The sequence below is a fragment of the Ursus americanus genome, chromosome 9 (genome assembly GCF_024610735.1).
Source record: "Ursus americanus isolate L20-20 chromosome 9, mUrsAme1.1.p, whole genome shotgun sequence".
In the NCBI taxonomy this organism is placed as follows: Eukaryota; Metazoa; Chordata; class Mammalia; order Carnivora; family Ursidae; genus Ursus; species Ursus americanus.
Window position 1 is genome coordinate 61,592,332 of NC_142135.1, and position 13,993 is coordinate 61,606,324.

The 13,993-nt window shown below is 37.2% G+C and overlaps 1 protein-coding gene across 2 annotated transcripts in view; it reads right to left on the reverse strand.

The window, feature by feature from the left end:
- The window catches only part of PREX2 (phosphatidylinositol-3,4,5-trisphosphate dependent Rac exchange factor 2), a 274,481-nt gene that overhangs the window by 123,914 nt on the left and 136,574 nt on the right, over positions 1-13,993 (reverse strand). For both annotated transcript variants that reach the window (XM_045810140.2, XM_087864839.1), the window contains 4 exons: positions 11,736-11,821; positions 6,281-6,417; positions 3,603-3,720; positions 1,211-1,395 (listed from right to left, as the gene is read on the reverse strand). In XM_045810140.2, coding sequence (XP_045666096.1) covers positions 1,211-1,395; positions 3,603-3,720; positions 6,281-6,417; positions 11,736-11,821 — 526 coding nt within the window. The remainder of the gene's footprint in view (positions 1-1,210; positions 1,396-3,602; positions 3,721-6,280; positions 6,418-11,735; positions 11,822-13,993) is intronic.

Genomic DNA, 13,993 nt, shown 5'->3' on the forward strand with positions numbered 1-13,993 from the left:
AATTAGTTATGTGCCATACTGATGATTGAAGATTGCAAGGATTGATTACACCCTTATCTGACATTTTTATAATATGGGATGAGGGATACATGGATAGATGCCATGTTTATTGGAGCTCCCTCACCATCTCCACTTCCCTGTCTTACAGAATATAAAGTGTGAGTTTTTGTTTAATGGCTACTCTAGATAGGAGAGCTCACTTCATCATTAGCCGTGTGATCTTGGTTAAATTTCTTAATTTCTTTGAATTTCTTTTCTTCATGTGTAAAATGGAAATATTTACAACACTTAGACAGTTTGTATTTATAAATCTATAAGAATATAAAACAAAAACATAAAATAATTTTTGAAATAGTGCATTTGGGTTTCTATAGTATTTTCTCCAACTAAAATTTTAAAAAATACAGGCTCTAAGTGCTAAATCTATCTCAACCACTCATACACGAAACAAGGGTTAACATGAAAAAATAGAAGTAGTGAAGCTATATGTCATATTTCTTACTTGTAATACCTGAATCCTCATAGGGTGATAGCAAAGCAGATGAAATAATAAAGCTCAGACCTGGGGAGGGTCCAACAGGAGTTCTGATTTACCTAGCGGAAGGATCATGAAAAGCAAGCACAGGGTCACCTCTCACTTACTACGTTTTATCCATTTGGATGAAAACTCCCTTCTTCCTTCTCTATCTTGGTTTAGTCTAATGACTAAGGGTGATATCCTTCCCAACCAAGAATTACATAAAAGTCTGAGGGCCTATTCACAAATGGATCTCTACGCTTTGTGAAATTTTATGAAATAAACATGAGACTTGCAGAATTTGAAGTTTCTTATAATACATTTCATGACTTCAAATACTTTTCAGAGGATTATCTACATTTAAAAAAGCACCACCTGTCATGAAAACCATCTGAAAGGTATTCATGAGACTGAATCAACAGATGCAGCAAACTTAACGAAATGCAGAGAAGCCTTTGCCAAATCAACTCACATTTGCCTGGGCAAGAGTCCCATCTAACTTTACACTGTACTCCAAAAGAGATCAATAAAAAGGAAGGTTGTACGCATACCGAGTAATGGGGGGAAAAAAAGAAGAGAAAGTTGAATGAGCTGACAGCTGAAGCGTATACAGCTATTCAAAGTGGAGTTGGGGGAGGGCATCAGTGACTTTATTTAGAACAAAATCCCTTATTTTCCTGGGATCACTCATACCTTGGCAGTGAGACTGAAGAAACCTTTGGGCTCGATCATCTTCTCCACCACGTTGCACTTTATCCCAGCTGTGCTGTCATACTCATACACGACACCATATTCCAGGTGCACGTTATCTACTGTCAGGCTCACGTGCTCTTTCTTCCCGTCGATGATGGCCATGGTGTTAAACTTGTCAATTACCTCTGGAACAAAGACAGATTTAATTCAGCAAATTCAGGAAGGGTTTGATAGTCTCTTCAAAGGATTTGAGTCTCTCCGAATAATTTTTAAAGATTTCTTTAAAGGATGGCTAAATCTGATGTTCTCGTTAACATTTTTAAAAACAAGAACACCTAAAAAAACATATGTTCGAGTGATCCAAATCTCACCACTCTAACATGACTAGTCTTTGCACATCCATTTTGATCTAAGGACCATATGTATGTCTATTTATACCATTATAAACATTATACATACAACTTTATATTTTTTTTATTAGAAGCATGCATGACTTGAAGTCAGGGCTCCTAAAACTGCCTCAAACATCGAATGAATATTTGTTCAAAGCAGAAAAAACATATAAAGCCGAAAGAAGCAGAAAGGAGATGCAACAATCATTTTCTCCGCAGACGGAATGCATGAATTTTCCCAAACAGCATCTTCTGTGGATAGCTCATCGAGAAAATCTGTCATTGTTTGCTGTAATAACATTTTCATCTAGACTGTCTTCCTATCGGTTTTTGGCCTACAATCAGTCAGCTGGCATAAAAACACCTAAAATCTCAAGCAGGAAATGATTGAGAAACCTAACAGCTAATATTAAATTAGCAAAAGTAGAGTATTAGTTAATTAAAAACGATTAAGTCCTAGAATGGCAGAAACAGTAAATGTAAAATAGGCAAAAGCAGAATAATGCTTTATCTTAAAATAATTGAGTCCCAGAATAGCTAGAAATAAATTATCAGAGCATCTCATTTCACTGTAGCATTAATGACGATAAACAAAAAAAGCTAACTCTAAATGAGGAATAAAGACATCAAGATAAGGTCCTGAGAATTGTTCTAGTTTAAATAATTAAGAAAGGTGATATGTCGGGGGTGCCTGGGTGGCACAGCGGTTAAGCGTCTGCCTTCGGCTCAGGGCATGATCCCGGCGTTCTGGGATTGAGCCCCACATCAGGCTCCTCTGCTATGAGCCTGCTTCTTCCTCTCCCACTCCCCCTGCTTGTGTTCCCTCTCTCACTGGCTGTCTCTATCTCTGTCAAATAAATAAATAAAATCTTTAAAAAAAAAAAAAAAAGAAAAGAAAGGTGATATGTCATAACAACCTTGGTGTTCCAGCGTGGTTGAAATATTTCTAATATGGTCTATGAGCTTAGTGGCTCCTACCCAGTGGCCTTCTGGGAGTGGAGGGAAGACAGCTTTTGCTGAATGTCCCCACTTATGATCAGTGTGTATAGGGGATTATGTAACTGTGCTGGTCTGGAGGAAACTACTAGTACAATAAAAATATCCAGAGTTATCCAATAATAATACAAATGGAAAGATACCAGAAAAAAGTTAAGAGAGGATTCAAGGACTTCTGTGAAAAAGTGTTGAAACAATAATTCAAGGTATTTGTCAAATACAAACAAAAGATTAATTGTCTTCGTCCCTTTACCCTTGGTGAAGAAGCCGCAGAATACAGCAATCTGCCGGTTGCTTCACTAAGAAAATGGAAATGATATGAGTCCTTATCAAAAGCACTCTTTCTCCCATTTTTATATTATTAGTTTGTCTCTTTCATTACAATTAATGTTAGAATACAGTAAAGGTTACTTGAATCAAGGAAGTATTTTCAAAGGGACTACAGACTTTCTAAACTTGGCCTTCAAATTTTAGTGCACATACAGATCAGATCTTGTTAAAATGGAGACCCTGTTTCAACAGGTCTGGGGTGGGGCTGAGATCTGCCTCTCTCCAGGTGATACTGCAGCTGCTGGGCTGTGAACCACATTGTATTAGGAAGTCTACACAACATTTAAACTCAAAACAGGGAAACACATTATAACTTGGGTTTGAACCCACATTCTACCATTTACTGGCTTGGGCAAATCCCTTAAGCTAATAAGCCTTAATTTCTTCTTTCATAAAATAAGGATGATGACAACAACACTATTGAGAGATTTCCTTTTTGATGACTTTATGAGATAACCCATGTAAAACACTTAAAGTGCCTAACAAAGCGTAGTAGCTATGACATGTTAGTCACTAGCTAGTACTCCTTACATATTTGACATAACGTCTATTTGGTGATAATGACTGAAGAAAGTGGTTTGAGCACACAAGATTTTCAATAATTGGGACTAGGCACAGGCATACTGAAAAAGAATACTACTATAAGCAAATGAGGAGAAAAAGAAGGAACCCACCTTCTACTTTGCAGTCAAAAGCATCCCCTACTTCATCTCCGGGGGGTTTGGAGTTAGACTTCTGAAGGTCTTCTTGGGCGCTCTCAATGCTATTATAAACCCACTGTATGGAATCTTGCTGGAATGAGGAGAGGGAAAGAAACCTCAGAGGTATTAATGCTTCTAAAAAGGCATATCCATTTCACAAACCTGCTTCAGGAGAGTTGACAATCTTATTTATTCTTCCAGTTTATTTAAAGATGAAAAAATTTGAGAGAGAAAGAAAATCAACATCAGAAACTAATAAAAAGTCAATGGCAATTATATTATTTAGCAAACTGACTTTTTTTAAGCTTGAAATTTTATCTTCCAAAGATGTTTTTAAATAGGCTGTTTTTCCCAAGTGTCTTACTTAAATGCCTCAAGTATATCTTAAATTATAAATTACATTTTTAAATAAATAAATGCCAGAAGGACAGTTTTCTGAAGAATCAGTCATCTATCACTATACAAATCACTTAAATGCTCTCCTGACACATATATTTAATACAATTAATGCTTTTTTGAATCAAACCAATATGAAAATTTGAAGAACATCTTTCATTTCATTGGGTTCCCAAGTGATGTAACTATTTTTTAATCCTTCCATATCATAAGTCATCCTATATTTTAATTAAAATAGCAGTTGCAGGCTTATTTAAATAAATGAGAAAGAGGAAGTGGCCACCAAGTAAATGCTTTCAGGTCTGCATTCCTTACTTTAAAGTTTATACCTTTCCTAGGTCAGATGATAAACTGAATTGCACTACTGGAGTGTGATATAATTTACATTATCCATTTTTCTCTTGTATTAACTTCACAATTGTGTTTGATTATTATATTGCTATCCATCATTAAAATGTGAGTTAACATTTGAACATTCAAATACACCTTGGTAACCTGTTGTGGCCCCTAAGGAACCACACCTCTGTGCAGCTCCTTCCCGCACTGACCCAAGACTTGGTCATGGGATCTGATTTTTCCAAAGGGATGATATAAATAGAGTCAATTGCTTTATCCTCTTCAAATGTAGACACTGTGCAGGAAGGACAATCTGCTAGACTGGAAAGGGAGGCCATGTGGAAAAACTGGAGTGAGCGAACACGAGGGCGGGTAGTTGCAGAGCCCAAGCGGTCCCAGCACAACTTTGCCACATCAGTGCCTTCCCGCAGAATCAAGAGAAATAATCAGTCACTGTTGTTTTAAGCCACTAAGTTTTGGGACAGTCTGCTTTGTGGCAATGGATATGTGATAGAGCAGGTTACTCACTTCGTGATTTTTTTTCTATTTTTTGCTTTTCTTTTTTTTTTAAAAGATTTTTTTATTTGGGTGTTATATGCAACTGATATATTGTTGAACACTACATCTGAGACTAATATGTACTATATGTGGGCTAAAAGAATTTAAATTTTTAAAAAGATCTATTTATATTCGACAGGCAGAGAGCACAAGCAGGGGGAGGGGCAGAGGAAGAGGGAAAAGCAGGCTCCCCGCTGAGCAGGGAGCCCAATGCTGGACTCATCTGAGGAGCCTTGGATCATGACCTGAGCCGAAGGCAGACACATGACCGACTGAGCCCCCCAGCGTCCCTGTTTATTGCGTATCTTAATCATTTCACTAACCAACTCCTCTCTGAGAAGGCAGTCAAGGAAAATGAAAAGAAATGAAATTCAAATCAATTTGGCTATTTACCAAAATTCCAATTAAAGGGAAAAGGTTTGATCATTTCAGACGTGTCTTTTTAAAAAATTCATTTAATAATACATTTCAATAAATATTTATTAAACCATTATCAACCTAAATAACCTATGAGTCTATGCATGAATTCCAATTTGCTTTGCTAGTCTGACCTTATCAATAAGCAAAATTGATGAGCTATTTTCTTGTAGGTTCAGTATTTTGCAGGATGTCAGTCCGGGCCTATGAGAAAATAACCACTCCTCTCTCTGGTTTGGACATAAAGTCATACATATTCTCAAATCCAGAAGAGTACTTGGCTATGTATGAAGGAAAAAATACAAAGCCTCTCCTCTAAAGTTCCTTTTACGTTCAGTTGATTGATTTGAGAGAATTTTCCCCTATAGCCCAATATTCATTTGTACATCATGGGCTAAGCTTTGCTTATAAATTAGGATTCTCATTTTATTTTTCTACAGCACTTGAAATTTAATCAGAGGATAATGCTTAGAATTTTAAGTAATGACAACTACATTTTGGTATTTTCTTTTAAGAGCTAAATCCAGTTACTTAAATAAATATATCCAAAACTCAATCACAGACCCTATAAAACCCACGCAGACACACAATGACCACTATATATCCTAAAGCATTTGCAAGAGTCAAGAAAACAATTCAAACCTTTGGATTTCAATTTGGTAAACAGTTAGGTCTTTGAAAACTCATATCACAATGCAAATGAAAATACCCAGAGCACTTTTTAAACCGGTGATAATACTGTAACAATAAGCTGCAATCATTTAAGCATAATTGATTATAAATAATTATGCAGATAAAACAATCATCACGAGACTTACAATGTCTTGCTTAAATGTGAACCTAGAAGTAGAAACCACAGACATCCCTGGCACTATCTTGTGTTGTCCTCTAGGCTTTCTATGCAAGTTTGCAATGAGATCTGGGTAAGCTGCAGGACAATTTACCTTCATTGGTCTTCTGTATTTCCTGCAGGCTGTAACGTGTGCAATAACACTGGCATGGGTCTCTTTGCTGACATTGATTCCATTTACTTTGATAATACACTGTCCAGGGTGAAGACCAGCCGCTGCAGCCACAGTTCCTTCAAATACAAATGAGAAAATTGCCAAAAATTTGAGGAATGAGATTCATTTTTATCACATATGCAACAAGGAAAGCAATTTTAAAATATAATAGAGATCTAGCTAGTATGTTCTTGATAAATTTGGTTCTGATAGCAATGCCCTCTCAACACTTTTCTACTTTTCATCTGGCCATTCAAACTGTGATTAACAGAATATGCTCCCATCTTCCTAAGAATGAGTTTGAAGGGATATTGTAAAGTGACCTTTATAATGCTAATCAGTTATTTCCCTTCTCAAATGTCTAGTCAGTCTTAATTTTCTACATATGCATATATAATGGCAAAACGGAAAGCCAGAAATGTATGCCTTATTTATCTTTCTTTAGTCTATAAAATCTCTAAATATTAAAATAGTATTCACTATCATTTTTCTTAGTAACATTTATTACAAGGACATTTTTGAAATTTACAATAGCTTGTAAATTTCAGTCTTCTTTTTTAATTTACTTTTTATATTCAAGTATAATTAACATACAGCATTATATTAGTTTCAGGTGTACAACATAATGATTCATCAATTCTATAATCAGTTTCATTTTTTTAAATGCAAACAGTTAAAAGAAATTCTTAAGGAAAAAAAAATCAAGTCAATTACCAACTACAAGTAGACTGGATTTGCTAAGTAAAATAAGTGCTCAGGATATCTACAAAGGGTCAGGAACCACAGAATTGGTGGAGAATAAAATTAATCGGATAACATCAACTGTCCATCATTTATTTGCACAGATATAGAATTAAATATGCAAGTGAAATATCCTATTAGTGAGTTAAGATTTTCAGAAACTTTCAGTCATTATTATTTGATATTCTGAGCAAATCAACATTTACATAGCACCATTAATAAATACAATGAATATAATAATATAAGTGATTATAAAGATTATGTTAGAAGAGCCTTCTTTCGTAAGCAATTTCTCCCATGAAGGAATTATTAAACATCTTAGAGAGCATAATTTATATTCAAGAAGACAGTATATACATATTTTTCTCACTAAAATTCACTCCCAGAAATACTAAGTGGTGGGGCGCCTGGGTGGCTCAGTGGTTAAGCATCTACCTTCGGCTCAGGGAGTGATCCCAGAGTCCTGGGATTGAGCCCCGCATCAGGCACCTCCGCTATGAGCCTGCTTCTTCCTCTCCCACTCCCCCTGCTTGTGTTCCCTCTCTCGCTGGCTGTCTCTATCTCTGTCAAATAAATAAATAAAATCTTAAAAAAAAAAAAAAAACTAAGTGGTTTTTCTGGACTGAAGCAGGTCTTGGAGGGAAAAGGGACACTCCCCATATCAAGAATAGCCTGAAAAAAGGCACTGAGTGAAGAAATAACCTGGACATCTGGGAGCATGTGAGCAGTTGGTGAGAGCTTAAAATGGGAGTGGTGGGTGAAGATCCTGGAGAGCCAAGCAGAGCCAGGTTGTGAAGTCCTTGCATACTTTAGGTGAAGTCTTAAGACCTTAACCTTACTATATATGCATGAGAGAAAGTATTTAAGAATTTTAAGCAGACAAGTGCCATGACCCCCCCAAAACAGAGGATGGATCATTGGCGTTTAAGTCAAAAATCAAAATCACAGCAAGCATCTACTGCAGGTTTCTGGGCTAGAACTAAAGTCGCATTTGTTACAAAAGCGAAAAATGAGATCAAGTATTTGATGTTTGATGACAGAGTTTGTGAAGAGGCTACAGTCCCCAAGGATCACTCCTCTGCCTTTGGACTCAGTGGCTGAGTAGATAGTCATTTAAATAAAGAGAATACAGAAAGCAAAGCAAGTTCAGAGAATAGATGGGAAGTTCAATTAGAGATAATGCTGAGGTCTGAGCTGGAGACAGATATTTAAAAATCTCCAGCAAGAGGATCAATAAGATTTCTCACAGAGAACAAGAAGCAAGAAGAGAAACAAGAGAGAAGAGGGAGCCAACAGTTAAGGGGTCGATAAATGAAGGGAGGGGTAGAAGAAAACTCTGAAAAGTGCCATCTCAGAAATCAGGAGATGAATGTTTTCAGCAAACAGGAGTAGTCAGTTTAAACAAATGCCAAAGAAAGCCCAACTAATAGAAATGTTATCAATGTCCATAGTACTTTCCAGTCAAGTCCATGATAACTCTTATAAGACAGACTCTGGAGACATGGGTGGGAGATGGGGAGAGATATTTCTGGCACTGGCCTAAAACTCGAATAGGAAGTGAAGAAGTGCAGCTGAAAATACAGACAGCATCTCAGGAAGTTTGGTCATGACAAAATAAAAGTTATTACAGCACTATTCTAGAGCTGAGCTTATCAATCTTGGATGTGCTTACGACTCATCTGAGGATCTCGTTGAAATGTAGATTCTGAGTCGGTATATCCTGGGTGGGTCCTAAGATACTGCATTTCTAACCAGATCCCAGGCAATGCCAATGCTATATGTCCATGGATCACATTTTGAGTAGCAAGGCTCTACATGGGAAAACAAGGAAAAGGGAACGGTTCTGTGTTTGCTGTTCTAGTTTAAGATCATTTTGTTTCTCTGTTTGTTTCATTGGGAAAGAACTGAGCATGTTCACAGCCTGTACTACAATAATCCAATGAAGAAAGAAGGCTGCAGTTCTGGAAGGGGATACCTGACAGCATTAACACTCCAGAGAAGGTGTCCAAAGGGATGACATCTAGAACACTTATAGAGAAATTCACCTTGAACTCTAAAAAGGAAAAAAAAGGCCTCTTCCTCTAGGGTGGGAGAAAGCTGGTGATGTGGTAGAGCCAGCAAAAGGTGTGAATGTGAAGAAAAAGGTGTGGGAGGGGCGCCTGGGTGGCTCAGTCATTAAGAGTCTGCCTTTGGCTCAGGGCGTGATCCCAGAGTCCTGGGATTGAGCCCTGCATCGGGCTCCCTGCTCTGCTGGGAGCCTGCTTCTTCCTCTCCCACTCCCCCTGCTTGTGTTCCCTCTCTCGCTGCCTGTCTCTCTATCTGTCAAATAAATAAATAAAATCTTTAAAAAAAAAAAAAAAAGAAAAAGGTGTGGGACTCTGAGGGTTTCATACCTAGGACCCTGAATTTGTCTGTGAGGTGAAAAAGGAAGTTCATCTTGGGAGACTGGAGGGAATTATGAGGAGAAAAAGAGGGAGGTGATCAGAGACATGAAAAGATTGCTGAGTAGTTAGACAGGCCCAGTAAAAGGACAGTGAACTGGGATGACACTAATTCCACATCTATGACAGTTTTTTTTCCTACTTACTTAGGAGAAAAAGCAAAAAGTATGGTTAAGTTGATCCAAAGCTAAAAAGAGGTGACGTGGTGCACGTGAAGAATAAGGACAAGAGAACCTTGGTGATGCTGGCAAGAATGACTGAGGTGACCTACCAGGGGGATAAGGCTGGCTAAGAAAGGGAGTCTTCAGGGGAAAAAGAGAAGGAACCAGAACCTGGAGGTCCCAAATTAATTTAAAAAAACAAAAAAAAATAAAAAATTAACAAGCTGAGAATATCATTGTGATGAGACTACAGTAAGAAATCAGCATATTAGAATTTTAGATTCCAAAGGTGAAATTTCAGTTATAGATATATTCTAGTATGTGGCCATGGGAAGGGACTGAGGAATACAAAGGGAAAGAAGTTTTCCTTTCTTATAGCAAAATTATAGTGCAAATAGAAACCACAGAACGGTATCTTTTTATTTAATATGCATCTGAAAGGAAAAGCACCTCAGCATTTCTGTCTTTTACTCTTCAGAAGCAAAGAGCATGGGAACCAGATTTGGGCCTACCCTACAACTACGTTCCAAAGACAGAACCCGGCTCTTTAAATGACACTGTAATAGGACAGAAGCACAACGTGATTCACTCAGGTTTTCGGTTATTTTACAGTACTGATAATGTGACTTACTCTCTTCTGTTTAGTGAAAATGAAGATCTTGGATGTGTCGACTATCCCCTTTCAGTATGAAGTATATCCCATTTCAGTTTTATAATATTAATGAGTTATTGGAAAGGTTTTAAATGTCTATTAGTCTATATGTTTTAAACATCTGAGAAAAGGACAAGTTTTTGAAATAAGGTTCCTTTTTGTCATATATACCCTAATGAAGGCAATTTTATAATCTAATAAAGGCCTAGCTAGTATGTTCTTGATATATTTGATTCTGATAATAATGCTCTCTCAGAATTTTCCAGACTAATATTTGGGTGATCATATTAAGATACTTTACATTTTATGTTTCTTAGTAATGAAGAACATGTATGTCTCTTGTTAAGATAAACACATGGCCTCTTTGCTTATAATGACATTTCTCTCTATAGCAGCAAGTTATATACTATGTGCGATCTAACACTCATTCCCTTAAATTATTACTAGTGTTAGCGTAATATAAAATTTAAAATACATATAACAAGAGATATCAATGGTTTATTTACCTATCAAACAAAAAAGCATAAAATATAAATATCTTATTATTTAATTTAAAATGCATTTTATGGTTTATGAAATGCTTCATTTATAGAAAATACTTGAAGTAATCATATAGCAACAGGTTATAAAGCACACAGATAATTCTTAAACCTGAAAACTTACATATTTGAGTTACTGACAAAAATGTAGTCATTTGCCACCAGAGAAAAATACAAACAGACAACCTTAAAATTGTTACACCCTTTGGCTAAACTGAAACATGCAAAAAAGTGAGATTGGGAGGCATCATTCTCTCATCGGTTTTTTTTTAATTTCTTATTTAAATTCAATTTAATTAACATAGAGTGTATTATTTGTTTCAGAGCTAGAACTTAGTGATTCATCAGTTGAATATAACGCCCATATCTCATTACATCACGTGCTCTCCCTAATGCCCATCACCCAGTTACCCCATTCCTCCACCCACCTCCCAGAGCTCCAGCAGCCCTCATTTTTTTTTCCTAGAGTTAAGAGTCTCTTATGGTTTGTCTTCCTCTCAGTTTTCATGCTATTTTATTTTTTTCTTCCCTTCCCCTATGTTCATCTGTTTCTTAAATTCCACATATGAGTGAAATCATATGGTATTTATCGTTCTCTGACTGACTTAGCTTAGCATAATGCCCTCTAGTTCCATCCATGTCATCGGTTTTTAACAGTGATAAATCTGCCTTACAATTTTTAAGAGCTTTTTTAAAAATATTGTTGTAGGAATGTACTGCCATTGAGCTAATATATTAGTAAAAATATGCTTGAGAAAATTCATGACAATACCACCATGCACATTTTGAATATATTCTTGTTCAGCAAGCAATATTCAAACATGCTGAAAAGCTGTTGGCCATGCAGAATGAATTTCTCACCTCTTCCTACTGCATGGACAACCGATGGGCCATATCCTCGGATCTGGAATCCAAGTCCCTCAGCTGAATCTGGGATTTTCACTGTCCTAAAATCAGTCAGAAAATAGGGTAAGATGACAAGATGACTTGACAATGCCACGGTTGGTTAAAACAATAGTGTTCACACTTTTATTCATTCTTTCCATAAATATGTGTTGAGAGTCTACTGTGTAAAAGACACTGACTGGGCTAGAAACAGGAAACAGGGTGCGTGCCCTCACAAGGGCACCCAGAAGGCACGCACGACAGACTTCCTCAATTGGGCACGGCTAGTGCATGGTATATGCTGAATAAGGAACAGGCTCTGGGATCAGACAAAACTAGTTCTGGATCCTCATTTAGTCACTTCATAGTTGAATGACTTGCATGAATTTCTTAACTTCTCTGAGCTTGAGTTTCCAAGTTTCCACAGAAAGACTATGTTCAAACTTACTTGCAGGGTGTCAGTGGAGATTAAAACAGGAATCTTTGGTCAACTGCCTTACATCATGCTATGAATTGTGTAGGCACTTCAGTAAAATGGAAGCTTCTCTCCTTAGTTTACTGGGTGTTTTTGTTTTTTTTTTTTGAAGATTTATTGATTAATTTTAAAAGAGAGAGAGAGAACAAGTGCGTGAGCAAGGTTGGGGCAGAGGGAGAAGGAGGGAATCCTCAAGCAGACTCCCTGCTGAGCTTGGAGCCAGGCTTGGGGCTACATCTCACGACCTGCGTTCATGGCCTGAGTTAAAATCAAGAGTCGACCGTTTAACCGACTGAGCCACCCTGGTGCCCAACCCCTCAGCTTACTGTTATGAAAAAGACAACGCACTGTGAAATTTCTTTGTTGAAATGTCTTTGTTAAAAGTCATACAAGAAATACAGAGTTAATATATTCTACCTGTTGAGAACTTCATCAAAGAACAACAATGAAAAGCTTGTTATAAAGAACAGATCTGTCAAACACTACATCAAAATAATTTAAGAATGTGATTAACTTTAGAATTTATTCAGTGAAATTTTGAAAGAATAATACATCAAAAGGAAAACCTGAATGAGAAAAGAAGTATTTTCAAGGAAGCTACGTGGAAAAGAAGATGAAGGAAAAGAGAGCCTGAGTGAGCCGCCGTTACGACACACCGGTGAGGGATGTCCAGTTTGGCGCTAAGAAGTGAGCCACTCCACAGACGGAAGCCAGAGATCAGAGAGCAACCGTGAAAAGGAGAGAACATGAGATAAGGCGGAACATCGTAACAATACAAATGAGTATCATAAAGTGCAGCACAGAGCAAAGACAAACGAACACAGTGCAATACATTTTGACGGACAGCCCTAGATGCCCAGGAAACAAAAGTGTTTTCCAAAAGATGATGAATTAATCATGAAATAAATGTCAGCAGCACTTCAAGGGCACATTAGACAGAGTCTGAAGTGAGGTACAGTAGCACTTACTTACAGTTTATAAAAAAAAGCTGCTGGAGCAGTTTGAGCAATGCTGTGCCTAGAACACGGGAGAAAGCCCTATACAGCATTTGTGCCAGACAGCAGAGGCTGGTGCTGCCATCGGAAATATAACAGAGGCAGGCATTCCAGCACTGGGTGGGAGAAATGTCAATTGTCTGTTTTAGGGAAACTTGAAAGTAGTATTATGAATTAGGTCATCCACTAGGAATAGGTTATACACTATGAAGTGATCTCCGTATTGGTGGAGTAGAAGTCACAGAACGAATTTATCCTTTATCCTTAATTATATACTTTTTGGTGTAGAAGGCTGTATTTGCTCGCTTTGAATAGCACCTTATTATGGGTGTCTGTCAAAAAAAAAAAAAAAAAGGCACCTGAAAATGGAAGATAGCTAAGGAAAAGAAAAGGGTATAAATACATTTTCCGAGCATGAAACAAAAAAATAGAAGTAGCTCATGCTTCTTTGTATTATGACTGGAGCTCGCTTTTGCTGAAATAACCAAGCTCTCAGGCCGTGGTGAGTTATTGTTGCTTTTGGATTGGGAGGAATTCATAGCAGCCTCTCGGTTGTTTCTGAGCAAGGTCTTCTATCCTCTAATATTGTTAGGGAAGGTTGACCTTACTCTAATCTTCAAGAAGATTATTATATATTTCTTTAAAAATTTTGTACAAAACACCATGAGATGCATTTTGTTCGTAATACTGGGGCCCTCTGCATAAAATGACCTTTGGAAAACATGTTTCCCCGCTGGGACCACTATATTGTCTATTAAATGAAC